Source organism: Thermobia domestica, chromosome 5 (genome assembly GCF_964235325.1).
Source record: "Thermobia domestica chromosome 5, izTheDome1.hap1.1, whole genome shotgun sequence".
Classification (NCBI taxonomy): domain Eukaryota; kingdom Metazoa; phylum Arthropoda; class Insecta; order Zygentoma; family Lepismatidae; genus Thermobia; species Thermobia domestica.
Window position 1 is genome coordinate 63399861 of NC_137458.1, and position 22329 is coordinate 63422189.

At 36.7% G+C, this 22329-nt stretch overlaps 1 protein-coding gene across 1 annotated transcript in view; it reads right to left on the minus strand.

Annotated features, from left to right (window-relative positions):
- Window positions 1–22329, minus strand: part of LOC145685938 (cell adhesion molecule 2-like) — a gene marked incomplete in the record, with an annotated part of 202082 nt that overhangs the window by 157587 nt on the left and 22166 nt on the right. The window contains 1 exon segment of the mRNA XM_081758713.1: window positions 12955–13090. Within this exon segment, the coding sequence (XP_081614839.1) occupies window positions 12955–13090 (136 nt within the window).

The window sequence follows — 22329 nt, forward strand, 5'->3', positions numbered from 1 at the left end:
CATCCGTTTACGGTAGGAATCCAATCTGCTTTATTACTGAGCTCTTCTCACACAACCAACAATTCGCCAAACCCATCTAATCAGGTGGGACGATGTGGTCCGTTTGAGGGTTGTATGAGGCTAACCTGGCCTGGCTTCTGTCCTCCCACTCCTCAAACTTTCTTTTCCTTAAAGTAATCCGATTAATGTACGGATTTCAACTGTGGCTTCCTTGAATCATTCCATGGGCACACATTCCTACGTATGCTGAAGAAGTAACAATTTCTGGAATATTTCATTCTTAAAGAATCGAAATAGTTTCACAGTTTTGCTCTCAAGTGGAGGGGGAAACGAAGCCAAATTAATTTCGTTATAAAATGAGATACGTCGTAGAATATAGGATGAAGTAAATTGTTATTACATGGATGGCAAATTGAATTTTATCTTTAGTTCATTCTGACCGGAATTATACTTTATTATCACTATATTACTTCCTAAATTTTAGCCGTAACGTATGTGCTACCCGTATTAAAACAACCAATATAAGATATGTTATATAACGCAGCAAGAAGTAGATTCAGATAATAAAATTATATATATATATATATATATATATATATATATATATATATATATATATATATATATATATATATATATATAAGTGACTGTGAAAGAACTTGTTTCTAGGAGTGCCATTACGTTGCTTTTATGTGTAAATATTTCCACGAACAACAAAAACTTCAACCGGAATATCGCTTAAGTCACGATACTCGGTGGGTACCGATTGAAGCCAAAAATATATTGTGTACCTCGGAACATTATTTGCATTTTCCACACAAGCTTTTGAAAATCACGTTTCACATTAATTGTCGACTGTGGACAGAAATAGTTTAATCATGTAGTGCTTACTAATAGTCATTGTGCCATTATTGGCAGGTAACTTACACCGAAATCAAAAAGTCCTTAAACATATTATGTCATTCATCAATACTAGCTTTCAGTGGCGACGCTAGGTTTAACTTCTTGGGAGAAAGAATAAATGGAGGGACAGAAAAAATTCTTGTTGACACCATTCTTATATAGCAAAAATTATAGTTACTTGACGCAGGTTACAACATAACATGCTGGAGGGATCAGAAGTTGCCATCGGTGCAGGGCCGTAACTTGTGGGGGCCAGGGTGCAACTGACCCCTTCAAGGAAGCTCCCTGTAGTTCGAGGGAGACCCATTTTAAGGCAAAATTTTCTTACTCCATATACGATACGAACATGAAATTATAAATGAAGCATCAAGCAGGTCCTTCACTACAATACATAAACAAAACAGCACACAAAAAGTGAATGAAACAAAAATGAATCGTGGGCCCATTTCAGTAAAAAAATGTCTACTATTAGGGGCCCTAGAAATAATATTTATTCGTATGGCCTCGAGATTTGTCAATATTGTCCCTTTAATTAATTTGTCATGTATGGAACGGGCCCAGGGGTGTAACTAACAGCCCCGCAGACCTTGCTGTGCGGGAGGTCCCACAGGCTCCCGGGGGGCCATAAAGAGTAAGTGAAAGATGGAAGAGGGGGCCCAAGAATTAGAAAATGTTTTTTCTAGGGGGCCCAAATACGTGTATTAATGGTTGCCCACACTCAGAAAAAAATTAAGTTAAGGCGCTGCACCTGTGGCTGTTCATTTCACTACCTCCTTATAGTGTTGTCACTGGTAGTTGTCCACTCCCCGCTCTATTTTCCTCTCCTTCGTTGTTCATGAAGGTGTAGCATACTTAAAATCTTGGCTGGAGAAAGGGGCCGGCGTCATATGATGCCATTACACGGGGCGACAAATTGCTTAATGCCGGCCCTGATAATAATTAGGACACGTATGTCTGAGTGTAATATGTATGTGTGTCTGACAACTTATCAAAGTCTTCATATTCTGAAAGATTTTTTTGTTTGTTTGTTTTAGTATGTAAAAATCGCGGCCCCATAAAAAAGGTCATGCACACCCTAAAACAACCTGATGGGTACACTACTGGTCCGGTTCTGTTAATCTTAGTTCATTTTCTTTTCATTTAATCCCCCGCCGAACAAATTATTTTCTCCATTTTTGGTGTATTTCACAAATGCATTCTTTTTAGTTGTTATTTTAATATTTGATTTTTCTCCGTATACAAAGTAAAGATTTCTGCCATCGCAATCTCAACAAACTTTACATTTCCTATATTATCATTGGAAACACATGTTTTTTTGTTTATTAAAATAGGTTAAATGATATGGATGATTATTTGAAAGCGGAAAAATGTCAAATAATTGTAGAGATGATTCTGAGATTGAAAACTAGAGAGTCCTCGAATGCTGTCCACTACAAAATTCATATGGATTGGAATCGAACTAGTCACCCCTCGCAGTAGAAGTGAGCATTCTATAACTAAGCAAGTGTGTCCTATTTTGATTTGTTAATTGTAAGTAAACTACAATGAAATATCTTCGATACTCTAGTATTAAAAAATATGCTTTATTTGTGCATTGAAAAAAGAAGCAAAGTGAATACCTTTTTATAAGTATAAGCGAATGCAAAGTGAAAAGCAAAAACAGAAGTGTTGGCTTAGTAGTGGTGCTTGTGGCGCAAATGTGTACAACCTAAACCCACAGACAACTACCACTTGGATTGGGCCAAATTTTCTTCTAGCAAGATAAGGTAAATAGGAAGTCAACCAAACTCAAGTTCAACTGACGAAAAAAGTATATTTGTAAAATAAGCACACATATATATACACACACTAGAAAAAAGTATAGGAAAATCATTTCCATCATTACCTAGCCAAACCACCCAGCAGCTAAAGTAAGCAGAAGAATTTGAAACCAAAAGAAATAAAAAAAAAGTCAGGTGAATAAGATACAGTGTAGTCTTGGGGGGTAGGGGAGTCAGAACGAAGCAGAGGAACTTCCTAATGCTTTAGCTAGTTTCGTAAGGTAAATAGGTCACGAATCTTAAGCTGAGATTTCATCCAACTTACAGCACAAGCTTGTGGCCTTAAAAAGAGAGAGAGAGAGAGGGCAAGAAATAGATACTTTTTTTTTCCTACCGCTAGTTTCTGATGAAGTAAATAGCTGCAGGACTAATATTAAATCCATTACACATCACCCCAAAACTTCTATTCCACGAAGAAATGGCTAGGAAAAATTATTTTTAAAAAGAAGCAAGAGACGGGATAGGGATAAAAAAAAGACGAGAAAGAGAAGTTGATGAAAGATGACGAAATAAAGATAGGAAGGGAAAAGACAGAAATGGTCTGGCTATAGAAACGTTAAGAAAGAGCGTTTCAGAAGAAAAAGAAGAGGAAAAGACTAAAAAAGGAAGATGAACCAAAATAAAATTTGTGCTCAAAATCGATGGGAAAAAGAAATGAAAGATAGAAATGAAGATAACGGTACACCTTTAAGGTTATGTGGAAGGTTTGCCTTTAAACTTCGCAACGCGCACAGAAGGAAAAAAAAAGAAAAAAATAAAAATATGGGTACGAAAGAAAATTAATGATGCTAATATAGATAGATCGTTCTAGAGAATTACTTGTTAAGTTGCGGCGACTTACCGCTTCCACCCATTGGTCGCTTATCTCTCTCTCTTTCTTTCTAAATATACGCCGAAACGAGATTTCGAAGACATAAAATGAAACTAAGAATTAGAAAGATAAAAAAGACAGAGTTGGAGATTTTCTGCCCATTTTCAAGACAAAAAATATATAAAAAACATTCAATTCCATGATTAAGCGTAGATATCACATAAACACACACACACACACACACACACACACACATATATATATATATATATATATATATATATATATATATATATATATATATATATATATATATATATATATATATATATATATATATATATATATATACGCAAAATTTAATTTGCTTAAATTAACTAACTTACTACGTAGGTGAGTAAGATTAAGATTTGGCTTCCCTTTGGTTGCTTTGAGTAAATCAACTGGACAAACTTAAAGCAAGAACGCGCCCATATTAAATTGAAATATTGTTTACATTACGTTCCCACATATCATTCTACTTATCATCATCTTGTTGACGTAAACTAAGTAAGTAATATCATGCTTTGCACTCTTTATGTATGCTGTGGTGTTTGTTGACTAATGCCAAGAATTACTACTTAGCGAATTAGAGATTAATGGCTCCTAAGTTTCTTTTTCAGCCACATTTGCGTCTTGTAATGTTAGTCTAACATCTAATTTTAAATACTCTTGCCACAAATGTTATGCAAGTTTGCTTATATTTTGCTATTTAAAAAAGAAATGTTTATGATACACGTACTAGCATGGTTAAGGGTATACCTTTAAAGCAATAAAGCCATATAAGGAACATGGCCGACGAAACAACTTTTCGTTTTGTTATTTCTACCGTTTCTCCATCAAAGTGGACACTATAGCCTAGTATAGCCTAGTGGTTACAGCGTTGGACTCACTTTTGCGTGGTCTCAGGTTCCATTCATGGCAGTGGTTACTTTACCTTTACTCGATCAGTATTTGCTACCCCTTACTTCAGATAATCTTCTAATAGTTTTACAATGATTAATACTTTACCAGGAATCGAAACGAGAATAATTCACGCTTACTATCTTGCTAACACGTAACCATAAGTACTGGGAATAATTTTGGAGGGACTCAGTCAGAGCTCAAGTGTGAATATACCACTCCCGAACTATTTGTCGGTTGGAACTAAGGGAAATCCTAAGAAATAACCTAAGGGGAACTGTAGACCGCAGTATTACGCCACAACATACATTAAATCAGCTGTGATAGTTCATTTAGGATTTAGGAATTAGATTTTTGGGCTTTCGACATCTGTGGCCATGTTAGCCCGTCGTATGCGAGGAAAACAAAGGAAGCGGTATGGGATCTACGTTAGGTACCATTCCGGCATTCACCTGGTGTGAATAAAAAAAACAGGAAAACTTCATTCAGGACGACTGGCCTAAAGAATGTTTTACACTTTTTCGAACAAGTGTCCCCACGGGGAAACGAACCCGGGGCCTTTCGCGCCAAAGACGAATGTGTAGCGAGTACACTACGCGGAAACACGTAATAGTCCATAAATAAGTGGCTCGGGGAGGACAATTGTAAGTCCCACCTCCGGTGAATTTAAGTTATTAGGTAGAATGGATTGAGATCGGACAACAGAACAGTATGTAGATAGTTTAATTTCAGAAATGTGTTTGAGGAAGCTTGTTTGATATGTGTCATTACATTGTATTGCAATGGAATGTTGAACTTCCTTCGGACTACAAATTACAGACTGCAAAATATCTTGAGTAAAATATTTCAGATGTTTATAAACACAAAAATAAACAGTCGATCATGTTTAATAATTTAGCAAGGGTTTAGCTAAATACTAGAACTCCGAAGGTAGCATCATCTGTTTCTTTTACCAACTCCCTGTTCACGCTTATAAAAATCAAATAAAAACATAAACTAAAAATGAAAAATGCATGTAGAATACATAACGGACCGAGAAATTAATTTAATTTTACCACAAGATCACTCTCTGTACTATATGCCTGAATAATATTACTTTGAATAAGTTGGTAACAATTTCGTGTGCTATTCTTATTTTCAAAACATTTTCTTAGACTTTCTATTGTTCTCATATCCTTTCATATATATTGTCGTATTTTTTTCTGCTTATTTCAGGGATGTTAAGTTTCATTCCTCCTGTAGAAAAACAAAACACTTCAGTGTTTTATTGTGGGTGTACTATTATTTTTACGTAGAACTAAACAAAAAGAAAAAATTCACATAGTTTCTTTTTCATAAAAAAATTAAAATGAGATACTTTCCGTCGAAAACATACACATACCATTTTAAGCAAAATATTATTTATAATTATGACTCTCATGGGGGATATTTTCTCCACCTACAGAATATAGGTAAAAAGTCTTAACACAAAACAAGAAGCCATGTAAAAAAAAAATAGTATATGCAGTAGTGCTTTTATACATACATACACTTTTTGCTACTGTTATGCTGTACTGTACAAAATACGATCCAATTCATAGGGAGATAAATAATCAAACTATACGGAGACCTAGGTTAACACATAATGAAAGCCCGTCCAGTTATGACAAGGTAATATGCACACACACACCACACACACACACACACACACACACACACACACACACACACACACACACACACAACACCGTGTATAGTACTATTAAACCAGCTCAATATATTCAATACGCCCGCTAGCATGGTCATTGCGCTGGTTGGCCCTCCCTTTCTATCTCTCTCTCGCTCTCTATTACCCCCGGGAAGTTCATGCATTTTGGCAGAACCAGTATCCGGTGCAATAAACTGGCGTAGGAAGCCGAGTTATTAAATCATGATATTCAGAAAATGAGGAAATGTAATTTTTAATTTTAGGAGCAGTTCATTTTATCTACCCGCAGGAACAAGAGAATGTATACAAGCGAAGTTACGCGGTGAATAAGTTTCCACAAAATCTCATCTAGTAGTGCAAATAGAAACTAACTATTCGGTAATATCATAGACTGCCTCTTCAAATATTAACAGTGGTCCACATTTAAATTAAAGTGAACTCAAAAAAAAAAGTACCATGATTTATCTAGTTTTCTTTTCACTTTCCTTTTAACTGTTTCAAATAACTACGGGAAGTTAAGAACGTTTTGGCCAGAATATACATTTTTTAATTTGGTGTTACGACGAATTTACATCATTCTACTCCTTCCAGCACGAAAATGAAAATGAGCATAACGCACAAGCTTAATTTTGCACAAGCGCACAATGTTTCTCATTAAGATTATGATTGTTATGCAAGTAAGTTTTCCAAACTGTGAAAAAAAATATATCATTCTTCATTGATTGGTTTCAACAAATCTTTCGCTTAAGTGTCTAATATTGCAAACTCTAAAAATGGTTTAGTTATCAATCAGAACAATCAGAAGTATGATTGAATGCCACAATATGGCTCCAGCAATACTGGGAGGACAATATTATATGGTTAAAATATAGCGAGATCAACAAAATGTATTGCTGCCACAGTCATTTTTATGATGGTAACAACTATGTCAATTAAGGTACTTGTAATTATAAAACTGCCATGTAATTGGAAATACTAAAACCATCACAAGATTTATAGTGGATGTCCCAACGATACAAGGCATGTTGTAACTATACTCGAAATACTAAGGTGGTTGGTGCAATGTCTGTACTTTAGGGTTGCCACATTCGAGACTCGCAATGATGCTAAACGCCAGCTTAGCATCAGTTACACCTTAATAGGTGACACGTTTAAAGCCTGTTCCAACGAATTATATGTACTTCGAACGAATTATGTATACTTCATACTTCTGACTGTTCCAACCATGCCGTTTTTAGTGTGTGTAACTTCGTTTCTACTAGCTCGAAATACACCATACAATTGGTTGGAAGCAATCACAGACTTTAGACGTTTCTGCTTCCAACCAATTATATGGCAGAGCACTGGGTTTATATTTAATGTTGACGTTCAGTGCTCCGAAGATGGAATCCGAAGTATTGTAATTGCTCAATGCTCTTCCACCGAGAATCGAACAGAGAACCCCATGCACCAAAGGCACACGTGTTAGCTTCTATCAATCAATGCTAATCAAATTGTTGCTAACAGTACTCGTAAGATTAGTATAAAACAAAGCTAATTATAATGTCATGGCTTAGGAAATCTAAGAGACGCCTGCTATAAGATCGTACATTTTCTTTGAATCAATTCAGTCCAAAATTAGAATTTACTCGAGTTTACGATGTGCTTGCTTTGTATTATGTGGCCACCCTTCTCGTGAATAACTGACAATTCTCTTAAGAACTAAAACTGAGATACAGTGATTACTGTTTTCGCTTCTAAATTCGGGTCTAAAATTTTAATCTCGTGGCAAATCATTTTCACTGATTTTTTTTATATAGTGTGGAGAGGAATTTCCGTCCGCTCCATGAATGCTAGGCTACATGTATTTAGTATACAAGACATACCTTGGCCAAATTCATTACAAATTTATTTCAATTGTTTCATTGACCACAGTGTAAAATAATTGCATAAATGTATCTGAAACTTAACTAGTAAATAATTCAATCTATTATATAAAGCGAATGTGAATTTCTACCTGATCGCATCATGCAATTATACTTGGTATGATTATCAATCTTATTAACACCCTCCCAAAGGATCATATGATATTAAATTAATTAGAACGTGTATGCTAATGAGGAAGCATAGATCACAACAATGCAAAAAATCAAATCATGCCATAAGTACTGAACCAATTAGAATGATATTTGGATCGATTATCAATCTTAGACCTCCCAAGGATCTTATTAAGGAGGAAGCGCGGGTCTCATAAAAAAAACTGAGTGGTGACATATAAAAATAACCAAAAACGACCGAAGTTAGAGTCCATTTCATGGTTTTCGGGCTTGCTGAGTGACACTCCAGATGCCATTTTAGTCCAAATTCAACCTCCATCGGCATGAGGTGAGAGGCAGGGATGAAACAAAAAAGGTGGTGAAATTATGGATTTAAACTATAACACTTTAATTGCAATCCTATTGGGGAAGGGTTGAGCGCAGGAAAGGGTAAAAGGGAGAAGCGTGAGGGCAAGGTTAAAAAGGGATGACATGCAAAAATAATCAGGAATGACCGATATTCGTGTCCAATCCATAGTTTTCGGGTCGCTGAGATTAATAGAGAGACAGCTAATGCCGCTTAAGTCCAAATTCATCCACCACCAACATGGTGGGACAAGAGATAAGGAAGGAAAAGAGGTGATATTATGGATTTTATCATTACGTTTTTATTGTTACATGTATTCTAATTGGAAAAAGGAATACAAATATTTTCCATAATCTATTCTTGTTGCTCGAGGAAGGGGTGCTTCAACTAATAAATAAAAGAATAAATATGAAGAATTCAGAAATTGTTTCTGTAATTACATGTCGTCTCTTATTTCAATCCCATATACTTTCAACATATTCATAATTCCTCAGTCTTGTAGCTTTTATTGTTTTATAATTAGTGAGTGAGTTTGAGGTCGAGTCTCATCATAGTTAACCTCCTAAAATTGCTCACCTCAAGCTAAGTACATACTATAACTAATACTGTTACTCCAATCATTCTAAAAAAAAAAAAAAATCTATTATTCTCCCTTTGATCATATTTCTTTCAATTAAACCAGACAAGCAAAGTGGTTTGTTCGTCTGTTGAAATCATTCCTCTCTTTTTGTCTACACCATTAGCCTTATTGTATGTAAGCAGATTATATGTAACAACAATCAATAATGATTACACGATCTCCCTGTGCAATGCTTCAGTAAACAAAGGTTCAGCATTTGTATCTAAGGGAGGTAATTGAATCTCTAGCAAATGAGTGAGATTTTAGCTCACTGTCAATAAGAGCATATCTTGGAGCGGTCAGTTTATGTTATTAATATTGGCAACGTATCGAATAACTGTTTAATTAAGCTTACTGAAACAATGCAGAGAAAACTAAATACATGGAAGTGCGTCGGGACCGTAATACGGCAAATTGTGGAGGCGTTAAAATATTAAATAATACTTTTGATAAAGTGGATACTTTCAAATATTTAGGATCAATATTAACAGACGAAAATCATATTCACGAAGAAATTAAATGTCGACTAAAAGCAGGGAATTCGTGTTACTATTCGGTTCAAAATCTCTTGTCGTCGCGAATTCTGTCGAGGAATTTGAAGCTTAAAATATATAAAACGATAATCATGCCTGTTGTTCTGTATGGTTGCGAAACATGGTCGCTTACTCTGAGGGAAGAACATAGACTGAAAGTATTTGAGAACAGGATCCTGAGAAGAATATTCGGACCCAAGAGGAACGAGAATGGGGAATGGCGGAAGCTTCATAACGAGGAACTACATAGTTTATACGGTTTACCCAACATTGTTAGGGTCGTCAAGTCTAGGAGGCTTAGGTGGGCAGGTCATGTAGCTAGAATGGAAGAAAGTAGAAACGCTTTCAAAGTCTTGACTGGTAGACCCATAGGAAAACGACCATTAGGAAGACCTAGGCGCAGATGGGAGGACAATATTAAGATGGATCTCGCAGAGATAGGAATACAAAGTAGAAACTGGATCCAGTTAGCTAAGGATAGAAGTCAGTGGAGAGCTTTTGTGAACGCGGCATTGAACCTCCGGGTTCCATAGGCCATAGAGTTAGTTAGTTAGTTAGTTAGAAACAATACCTAGCACTATATTCAACGAACAAAACCACTTAAATTCATTTAAAATAATAAGAATCCATATTTGATATTATATCCCCCCAAAAAATGTAGTCCGATTTATGGGCACGGCCACGGGGGCCACTGGGTCCGAACCCCCTCAAAAACTCAACATACATTTGTACACTTTCTCAATAAAAATTTTGCTTCTTTAACAGAAAATTCATTCCAGTAGCATGAAAACTCGATCTTACACTTCATCTGTACTCTTTTCATACAAAACCAATCTAGCGCTGTCATGTTTTTCTGAAAATATAGATGGAAGTGTTTTACAATTACTTACCGTCTTTTCGGGTGCAGAATAATACCCGTTCAATTCTACGTAAACTTAGTAGCTTGTAGTATTGAACTCCCCTCAAAATTTGGACCCCTAACAACAAAAAATTCTGGGTGGGCTCCTGAGTCAGTTACTTCTATGTACTATTTATTTATTTAGGAAATATTGCGCCGTATCTCAGTTCGTAAAGACCTCATCGCCGCAGAAGCAAAATAGCGTCATTGGATTCTGTCTTGTCCCAAACAAATGCTCATGAGATTGGTACGATCTGTTTTCAACACGTCTTATCTTCTTGCTCATTATTTCATGTTCTTTCTGGCCTAAAAAATTGAAATACTTTCTTCTTGATGCTTCGCACATAAGAAATGATTGGTAGAACCTGCAGCGTTAATCACAACCGTCAACGCTGTTTCCTAAAACTACAGCGCCTGATCTGTTTTCATTCGTACAAATTGAAGCTAAGATATTCCATCCCGCCAACAAAAATCATTCTTGGTAAGATAGACCTGGTACGCACTATTGCATCGTAGTTTCCACTGCAGCAAAGTTGATTCCAGCTTTACCAAGGTCCTCTCACTCCGTTTACTGACCTTCCAGAGGCTGATTGCCGTGCGAACTAGATGTGATGAAAGGTGCCGTTTGAGAAGACAAAAACCGCAGTTATTCATAGAAACTAGCATCTGAACTCTTAACAGGAATAGCATGAACACTAATTATTGCTGTTAAGCGTCAGTAGAAGGTCAGTGTCTTGTGACCGTGTGTCTTGAAGCTATATTCTTGTGCATTTCATAATGTGGATGTCATCATGCAGTGATGGCACTTTCTTTGGCACTAATTCAACCTTACGAATCGAGCTTCCCTCTTACCTGTAGCAATAGCTAATAACAACCATAAAACCTTTGAGAAATTTTACATTGGTTACTTTCAAATATCTTTACTTACAAACACCTTTGTAATTATTGGGTCAAAGTTTTCCGTGGTAGATCTAAGCTTCCATAGACATATAAACGAATGCGACATATAAACGAATGCGATATATAAACGATATATAAGGAAATCTATGGATTTGACGCCAATATTGGTCGTTTCCGATTATTCTTATACGTCAATCCCAGCCTCTTAAAACGCTAGTGATGTCTTACCCTCACTGAGGATGAACTTGGATTTAAACGATATCTATATTGTCACTATTCAACTCAGCATCCCAATAAGGTGTAAATTAGACATGAATATGGATATTTTCGATTATTTTTACATTCAATCCCTAGAGAGGCTTCAAAAGGGTGCTAAGGTATCTTTCCCCACAGTATCCTTTTTTCCTGACTGTAAGTCATATATCTTACCAAGTTTGGTTGAAAGTGCTTCAGTCGTTCCTTAGATATATGTAACCTGTCTAGTTTTGTAAATATATACTTGTATACATTTGGAATGAATTTCTAATGTACTATTACCCTTCCCGCAGATCTAGTGGTTAGCACGTATGTCTGGAATGCACGTGGTCTCGGCTTCGATATCCAGTGGGAGAGAAGCATAAAATTTGAAAGCATTACACTTATTTGGATTCCAAGTTAAACTGTGGGTCCTCGTCTCATATAGCTTTGCAGCTGAAAAGGGACGCTAAACTTTATCAAGTAGCAACTACTACATATTATATATATTCCATTTTTCTAATTTTTGTCTAATAGATAATAAGTAAATAAATAATAAAAACAAACTTATTGAGATAAGTCTACACTTGTGCAGGCCCGTATCCACCAGGGATCTAGGAGGTCACCCCTCTAAATTTTTACTGGACCCCTAAAATTTTCCCAGTTCTTTTGCAAATGAACAATAATGTGGTTGGATCGAATCCCCCTTAACTTCGACCGAGCATCCAACATTTTTGGGCTGGCTACGGACCTGCACTTGTATCCAAATTTACTTAAGAACCCAGTTACAAATATGACAACAGTTAATTAAAATTAGTATGACTATAAATTCAGTAACGCCATCACGCGCAAAGACAAGTTTAAAAAAAAAAATTGTCAATAATCAAATAAGTTTCATGTCTGGGACTTTGTGACGCCGTTTGTTTTCGTTTCCAAACCTAGATTGCTTGTGATTTGCTTGAAAAAAGTAGTACCTGTTCTACGTAGAACACTAGATGTATTTCTTCGATGGTAAACTTTTTGTGATTCAATGATCCGCTACAGAAGAGACAAATCGCATCCGATCATTTAAACCACATTGCTGCAAATGTGAAACGCACTTACAGTACATCGTCACTTATTGCAAGTACTTCCAAGCACAGCAATGTTACAGAATAAGTACTTTCATTGGTAAAATATTTCAGAAACACACGCAAAAGAAAATAAACTAAAAGTGAACACTCACCAACTACTGTCATGCTTGCACTGTCTGAGACGGTTTGAAAAGAGGGTCCTTCGCCCGACACTTCGCAACTATATTTGCCTGAGCTACTGAGATCTACAGACTTCAACACCACAAGTTTCTCCGTGGAGTTGTCCACCTGAAACAGATAAATAAACGAATGTGGTCTAACAGAGAAACAATATGTATAAGAAATGAAACAAGAATAGTGTATTAGCTATAGAATGTTACAATTAATGACATATTATTTTCTCTATTCCCGTTTTGGAATAAAATTATTATATGATTATGATTATTATTATATAATAAACGTATGTGAAGGAGTACTACCCATTCAAACTTTAAAACTATCATACTTCAAACTATAAAACTTAAATAAAAATAATACTGTCCAAAGCAAATACTCATTATTACTATTCTGTGCCACAATTTCGGCAATATATCATTACCTTTATCATTGACGTTTAGTGATAGAGGCGAAAATGAAATAACAGCTTTATTCTTTTACCATTTAATTGATGCAAGCATTATTAAACAAATTCAAGTGTCATTGTCAATGGTTTACTGGGGGAAATCAAATGGAGAAGGAAAATGAAAAACAACTTTATTGTATAATCTGTTTGTTTTATTACACTTTATGTGTTGCATGAGTTATAAAACCTCATTTATGAGGGACGTTCATTATCTAAGAGTGGCTCAAATAAAATAAAACAGAGCTCATGAACCGTGTTTATTTAAACATAATCCTCATGGTTACACAGACACTTCCCACATTGCTTCACCAAGCGTTGAATTACTGTTCGTAGATGCCTGCAGTTGTGACCTGAACCAAAGGAAAAGTGTATCCGTGGCCTCTTGGTATGACTGGAAGAAATGACCTCATAGTATCAAGGTCAAAGATGTGAAAGTTTCATTGTGACAACTCTGGAATGTAGATGCTATGTTCTAACACTGTCTTCCCGAACTGTACCAACATGGTCTGGGTTTTCGCTGTCTGATATAGTCGTACATTTCCATGCAGGAGAACCACCCCAGAAGACAAGAGAGTGGGTCTTTTTTCGACCTTATTCCATTGTGCAAACATTCCAGATCTACAGCAACGAACAGCATTGACTGTTGCACTAGGTGGGAGGAAATCAATCTTCAGGGGTCTTTGATAGTCGAAAGATAGTCACCAGCACTTTTGCACCATTCTGTGCCAAGCTGCTTTTGTTGGGTGGTAGGAAGCCTCGATGTTTCCATTGCTAGCTTTGTCTTTTGCTTTCCAGTTGGAAATGATAGCATCACGATTCATTGCCCGCCACAAGTCCCAACAAAAGACATCCTCACGAGAAATCGAAAGATGCTGCAATGATATCCTCATATGGGGTCTCTTCTGATCCCCTATGGGATCGTGTGGTGCCCATTCTGCGCTTAGTTTCCGTATTGAAGTTTTTCTTTGATGACAGTCTGCACTGAACAATAAGTCACACCAATATTCTTATTAATGTCCATAATCTCTACGTGTCAGTTTTGCGGATGATATAGTCAACTCATTGGATCAGGTCATCTGTGATAACGATATGCAATTGTCCGGTTAGCTCATCATCCTGTAGTAATTCCCATCGTTCGCGAAAACGTTTGTGTCATACCTGCACAAATGTCAATAACAGAGCATATTCTCCACATACTGCAATCATTTATAGATGTATTTCACGAATACAAACACTCTCGACCACTAGAAGCCGAACGACCACCTGTTGCTCTTGCTTACCAGCGAAAATCACATCTCATGGTGGGATGACTGAAAGCAAAAGAGAGCTCCATCGCCAACTCTTCATAATGATACTCAACTTTATAAAAGGTACAAGATACAATGTGATGTCCACAATTAAGGGTGTTCCGTTTTCATTTGATCTACCCAAACCTAAAGCTGACGCAACACTAGTGAAATGACGAAACTGTGACAAACGATTGTATCATCCCTTCTTAGCATGAAAACAAAAATTAGAAAGTAGTGCTATTTATTGTTCGATTTTAACAAGGTGCAGAACGTTAAAACACAGCGCTATCTTATTTTCCACAGGGTAAAAGGGGAAGAAGCTGGAATCCGCACTGTTAAATAGCAGCTTAGGAAACAGTGGCTCTGTGCACAGGAATATTATCTTGCAGCTTTCGTAGAAATTGTTGAGTACCAAGGTTCCGCATCTTACTGAAACCGATAATACTGACCGACGTCAGTTTAGTTACAGAAAGGAAAACCTCTGATTCTGACTAATTTCAGGAGGCTGAATTCGAAATTGATAGCCGTTTTACTACATTAGCTGGTATTTTGGCGTTATGCATTGTTGCCAATTTTGCCATTTTGTAGGAACGGCTTCAGTTGTCATCGAAGTAACCGGTCTGACAATGCTATTTGAGTAAGAAGTAAATTAGATTTCACTCAGTTGGCGACAGATAGAACCCCCCTTGTTGTTGGCATATATATATATATATATATATATATATATATATATATATATATATATATATATATATATATATATATATATATATATATATATATATATATATATATACCTTATATATATATATAAAACAATGAATACCGGGAAGACGGGTATGATTGAAATGCTTGACATTTGTGTTCCTCCCCCTCTTTTGTTTGTTTGATTTTAGACCACTGAAACCGGTTTAAAAACTAGAGTCTATGTGGCAACAATGAGCGGCATGATGACGCGGGCGAAAAAAGCGCCGACTGCGCCGTGGCGCCGTTATTGCGTGGCTCAGTCTTGCTCTTATGTATTGCAGTAAGTAATCCCTCAAGTGTATAAGTATTTTGTCGAGAGAACCGACTTGGAATTTTTAGGTTCTTCAGGTAGGTAACTTCAGTTTTATTTCACCGTATTTTAGAACTGTTTGCCTGTGTTTTCAGTATCTTTTAGTGATTTTATTGAATAAGTGGTTGTGCTGTTGCTCTAAGTTTTGCTTTCCTGTGCAAAATGTCAAGTTCTTCCCGCAGAGGATGTAAAAACTCGCCGGACAGATTTTGTTATATCTGTGGCGTATTTATAGTTAAGTCGCAGATTAGATAGATAGATGCTGACGTTAGGAAAGGGCCCTTCATGTGTGTTGTTTGATGTGTTATGCGACTTTGACTACCTGGCTTAAAGGAACTAAACGAAGGATGCCTTTTGCTGTTCGATATGGAGAGAATCCCGGAATCATTATGATGATTGCTATTTCTGTATGGCGAATACAGCAGGAAGTAACAAGAAGAAACAACGTGCCATCGAATACCCAAACTTGCAATCCGCGATCAGACCAGTGCCCCATGGAGAACATTTACCTGTATCTACTCCTCCGAAAGATTGGGAAACTATCGATATTACAGCTTCTAAAGGAAGCGATGAAGACACCAACTCAATATCTGCAGATGAAGATCCGAGAGACAGTTCCTTCTACGTAAAACATGAGCCTCACTTCATCCTACAACATGAGTGAATGATTTAGTGAGAGAGTTAAAACTTTCGAAAGAGAAAGATCAACTTTTGGGTGCTAGACTTAAAGAGTGGAATTTACCGGCTCCTGGAACTACTTACACTCACTACAGGAAAAGCAACGAGCCCTTTTCAGAATACTACAGAATGGAAGGTTCACTTTGTGTATGCACGGGTATCAATGGTCTGATGAATGAATTAGAAATTCAACATGATCCATCCGATTGGCGTATTTTCATACATTCGTCCAAGTACAGTCTGAAAGCAGTTTTACTTCATAATGGAAATAAGTTGCCGTCTATTCCTGTGGCACACTCTGTTTCGATGAAAGAGACTTACGAGAATTTCGCACTCATTTTAAATAGTATTAACTACAAAGAATATGGTTGGCAAATTTGCGGAGATTTGAAACTTATTGCAATATTACTTGGTCTGCAAAGTGGATTTACAAAGTACTGTTGTTTTCTTGTGTCTTTGGGACTCAAGAGCCACAAGAAAACATTTTTCACAAAAAGAGTGCCCCTCCTCCCCCCCCCCAGAGAGACAGTTAAGCCCGGTACCAACAGTGTCAAGTATGAGTCTCTGATCGATCCAGCCAAGGTGCTGCTTCCACCTCTTCATATTAAGTTGGGCCTCATGAAGAATTTCGTAAAAGCTATGGACAAAGAAGGTGAAGGATTTAAGTATCTTAGACAGTGTTTTCCAAAACTAAGTGATGGTAAGTTAAAAGAAGAAGTTTTCACAGGACCTGATACTCGAAAAATTATCCATGACAAATTGTTTGCTCAGAGTTTAAACGACAAAGGGTTAAATGCCTGGCGTGCTTTTGTTCAAGTTGTAAAAATTTTATTGGGAAAAACTAGAGCTCAAAATTACGAGGCTCTGGTGCAGCAACTTCTGGTTGCATATGAAGCTCTGGGATGTGACGTGTCTTTGAAAATTCACTTTTTGCACTCTCACCTCAACTTCTTTCCAGAACATCTTGCAGATGTAAGCGACGAAATGGAAGAACGGTTTCACCAGGATATAAGAACAATGGAAAATCGTTATCACGGACGTTGGGACCCTGCAATGATGGGAAACTATTGCTAGTCGGTGAAGAGAGAAGATCCAACATTTCATAAAAGAAAAGTAAAACAGATGGTGTTATTTGTTTTAGACATTGTAGCTCTAAACATTAGACTTTATAAATTACTCTATGTATGTAAATGCTAATAGGCCTACACTAACAAAATATTTATAGTTATTAGTGCTAATACACAAACAGAATATATAATTTTTTAACTGGTTTGATTCAATAAATTAATTTTAAGGATTTTTAAAACTGAAAGTCGTTCTTGACCAACTGTTGAAATGAAGTTGATTCCCTTTCGGCACGCAAACAGCTCATTGGCCGGTACACTTCATGATAGCTCATTTTCCTTATTATGGTAAATCTAGCAACTATGCATTACACAAAAATGCGAGCTAATGTAGTAAAATGGATATCATATTCATATTCAGGGACCTGAAATTATTCAGAATCAGTGAGTTTTGTTTTTGTAACTTTTCAAAAGTTTAAAAACGTTGGATTGTGTAATCGGCAGCGCCTTGTACTCTTGTTTTTATGCCGCGGAAGGATGATTCAACCGTTTCGTCGAGTTTCGTCATCCCACAATTGTTGTTCCACCTTTAGGTTTAAATATAATGAACATTCCTCGTACACACAAAGAGACAGAAACAACATACTTTATGTAGTGCTAGTTACGAGTGCTTGTACACGTCTCTGTAGCCCCAAGACAATAGAGACTGCTAAATTCAGAAATACAGAGTTTCTGCTTACGTTCTGTCTGCAGTTTATTGAAATGGAGAGAGACAAAATATGTGTCTACGTAGACAAGAGTCCTCTTGGATTTCAGAATACAATTCTCACTGAAAAGTGCTGTAAAAGAGACGAAATAAATAGCAAAAAATAAACAAGGAGAGAGGAAGACAGAGAGAGAGAGAGAGAGAGAGAGAGGGAGAGAGAGAGGGAGAGAATGAGATAGATAGAGAGAATGTATTTTGGAAGGAATATACAAGACCGGGAGTGAGGAATATGTTCGAGAGAGACATATTAATTTCATCTTGCAGTCTTGGAGTTTCGTGTACAAGTGCTCCAGGGTTTTGTTGAATAATGAAGCAAGCTCACTGTTCTAAAGAGTATTCATCTCTCTCACTGTCTGTTTGTCTCTCTCTCTCTCAAACACACACAAGGAGACAAGGACATGCACAAACACATACAAAAATTAGATGTAAAAGAGACTTTTGTTTAGTTGGTTTGATGTTTAACGTCTTCTTATCTTAACACCCTCTTTCATCACGAAGATTTATAAGTAGTAGAATATCTTAACATAGAATCCGAAACACGCAAGCTCATACAGGAATCGAACCTGTATCTCTCCACGCCAAAGACAATAACAACAAGTCATTGTTATACAAATAGAAGATACTGTACTGTGACAAACAAGTACAAGGACCTACCAGAAAATAAAGAAAATCTTGGTGTGAAACACAAGCGAGAAATGATATGTGCAAAAAATTTATCGTGCAAAAAGTGCGTATCTTACTCTACTTTACAACATATTCGTCAAACACACTGAAGCACTTATCATAGTGTGATACAGGTTGTGTGATTGGTGTACTCTTTTGCCATCAATGTTTTTTTCTACAACATATATGAAAACCGGAGGTCATAGGCCAATTTCGTTATGAGTAAAGATCACCTATCACCTATTTTCAACAAAATTTCCCTCTTTTTTTTTAACTCATAACGGAGCTGGGCCATGGCCCCAGACTTTTGGTACACCCGGTAGATGAAGCGCCTTTTGCATTCACCAGAGAAAAGTGCATTTGGACTGACAATCTTTCAACTTTTGCAACAAATTGAAATCAAAAACGTTATCACACTCCGCGACTCACAGTTAACAAGACTTTCTCAATTTCGTCGCACATGTTTAAGGTTCACAGCTCGATAACATTCATATCGAAGTCTGTACCGTCTCACTGCTTCCCTGAAACTGACAATGTGTAGGTGGAGTATGTGTGGTGCTTTCAAATGTTCCTTCTTTCCGGAAAACCTTTTCGCCACTACTGATTGAACTCAAATACGCCGTCACATATATTTCAGAAATCGGTGACGGCAACAGAGTACCAATAACGGTACCGAGAAATTCGTATCATGCTACGAATGAGTTTGGCGAATATGTTGTTGAGTAAGGTATGTACATACTTTATGTACCATAAATCTTTGGCACAAATAATTCGTGGTTTGTGTTTAACATCAAAGAGTTTCTTATTTTCTGAATGACCCTCGTATATCTGAAAAAAAAATAAATCGGACTTTTTCCTAGTTAACTAACATATGGACAAGTAAACATCTTAGTTTTAATTATTACATTTCAGTTGAAATAACCAAATAAATTTTACAGCACACTTTACTAAAAGCTTTACCAGTACCAACATTTTTCGTTGTCTATATGATGACAAAATATTTAGTTGTTTCCATTTTTACGTATAAGGAGAAGACTTAGAAATTGTTTTATACAGAAGGCCTAAACTTGGTATTTTTAAATACGAAACTCTTTTATATATTAGTATCTTTAAACAGAAGCTTAGTCTAAAAACACTTGACCGGAAATATGTGCTCAGAAAGTACAGGACGGTCCGGAAGTGGGCGCACCCTCCTTTAGTTTCAATAGTATAGTGTTAGTTATGGTAGAATGTCTGTACACAGTTACCTTGAGGTCTTAAGTCATAAACATCGGTATAATCATCATCCATGTCGTAATACAGCTGAATTCTGCGCCATGTTCTCGCAGATGTTTTGCGGAGATACTCCGGAGTCACGAGGATGAAGGTGTGTTCCACAGCTGTTCGTAATTCCTGCGTTTGTAACGTTATTTCTTCCGTTACATTCCCTGATTCCAAATATATCTTGAATATTTATATACTACGTAAGATTATGATAAAACCACTCCACAAGTATACACTTCAGAATATATATATTTCGTGCTATATATCAAATTTGTTACATCAAAGTAATTAACATTCAATCTTTACAATATGGTTCTACGTTCTATCGATTTCTACATTACCATATCAGCCAGATAAACAAGTTGTCATAGCAACGAAAACAAGAAATATCTCGATATAATACAAATATTTAAACTATTTCTATGTATATTTTTCTTCTTGTTGTTAACCGCTTGTGCCTTTTAAATAGCACGTTTGCCCGTAAATAGAAACAATACTTAGAAAGTACATACAAAATATACATTATCGTTGTACTTTGAGTAATATCGAGTGTTTCTTACTTGTTGTTTTATGAAACCCCAGAGAGCATTGTCTCGTGTCGTCAGATCGGGACTTCTTGGAGGCCAGGCAATGGGAGCTGGTGAAGATGCACAACCTCTTCCAATGCAGCGGCCAGGAAACGGCTGATTTATTTAATTGCGCTCGTGAATAGCGAAGTGCGCTTGTGCCCCATCCTGTTGTATCATAACAGTATCTTTGATCCCATTTTCTTCCAGTCGAGACACCAACCACTTATTAAGCATCTCCAGGTAAGGATGTCCATTAACATTGTCTTCGAAGAAGTAAAGCCCACACGTGTCGTGGGTTTCTCTCTATCTCTTTTTAAAACCAGGAATTTTCCTTACACCAATTACAACGTTCCAAGAATGCATACTCCTGTATATAGCACGTTCGTCTGTGAAGAGGACTACACCACGGAATCGTTTCGAAGGGAACGCTTTAAGGAGAGCTCTGCATGCCTCTTTGAGCGCATCCATGTCGGCGTCACTTAGTTCATTCACTTGCATTGGACGGTAAACCTTCAATTTCAGATCGTCTTTCATGTGCCTCATCATGGTGATCCGAGGAATACCAAGCTCCAAAGACCTTTTACGTGTTGATTTTGGAGGTGACTGCTGCACTGATGCTTCCACTTCACGGCACGTTTGTCTCCGTTTTATCCTTCGACCGTCCCGGGGAAGGTCTTTCAAATTGCCCGTAGCAAATGCATGTTTTTCCCATCCCAACATTGTTGCTTTTCTTGGTGGATTAATACCAAAGCGGACTGTATATTTCGCTTTACGCGTAGCACTCTCCATGCTGTCACCTGTGTAACGCCTTTCGTGAAGCCAAACCACATGAACTAATCTTTATTCAATGCTATGTGGACTTCGATTACACTTGTTGATTACTTCAACTTCCTTGCAAATAACTGTTACCAAGCAGAAAACAGTAGAAAACAAAGGAATATGGATAGCAATGTTACCAGACAATGCCAAGCAATGTTACCAAACAAATGTGGATAAAACCTAAAACCGTCAGAAAACACCACTTAAGGGTACGCCCACTTCCGGACCACGCTGTAGTTTCTTGCAAATGATCTTACATATTTTAAAACTTTTACTTTTACATTTACATTATTGTTTAGAGAAAAACAGGACAACACAAGATTTGAAAATATCATATTTTCGTAACCGTACGAAGGAAATTTTAATATTTTAGCTTCAGATAGACATCTCAGTTAGTCAGACTTTATTAGATTTAGCTCCATTTATGAATGAAAAGTATACGCCTCGTCAATGAAAGACGGGCGGCCATTATTTTTGTATGATATTACACCTATAAAATACAAAGCAGGTTGAAAGCTAATTCAGTGGGCAACATTTTACCATATCTTTCAATCTTCAGTACGATATCCAGAAATTTCACCTTTCTTCATTCAACCGAGCAATATCATTGGAAGCAAAGAGATATTAAATTTGGGAGGTGTTCACTCAGCCGTATACCTAGCACTTATCGTTATATTTCTATTAACATTTTTCTTCCAAGATCACTAAAGGCACGACTTCCCTTATCACGCCCCAAA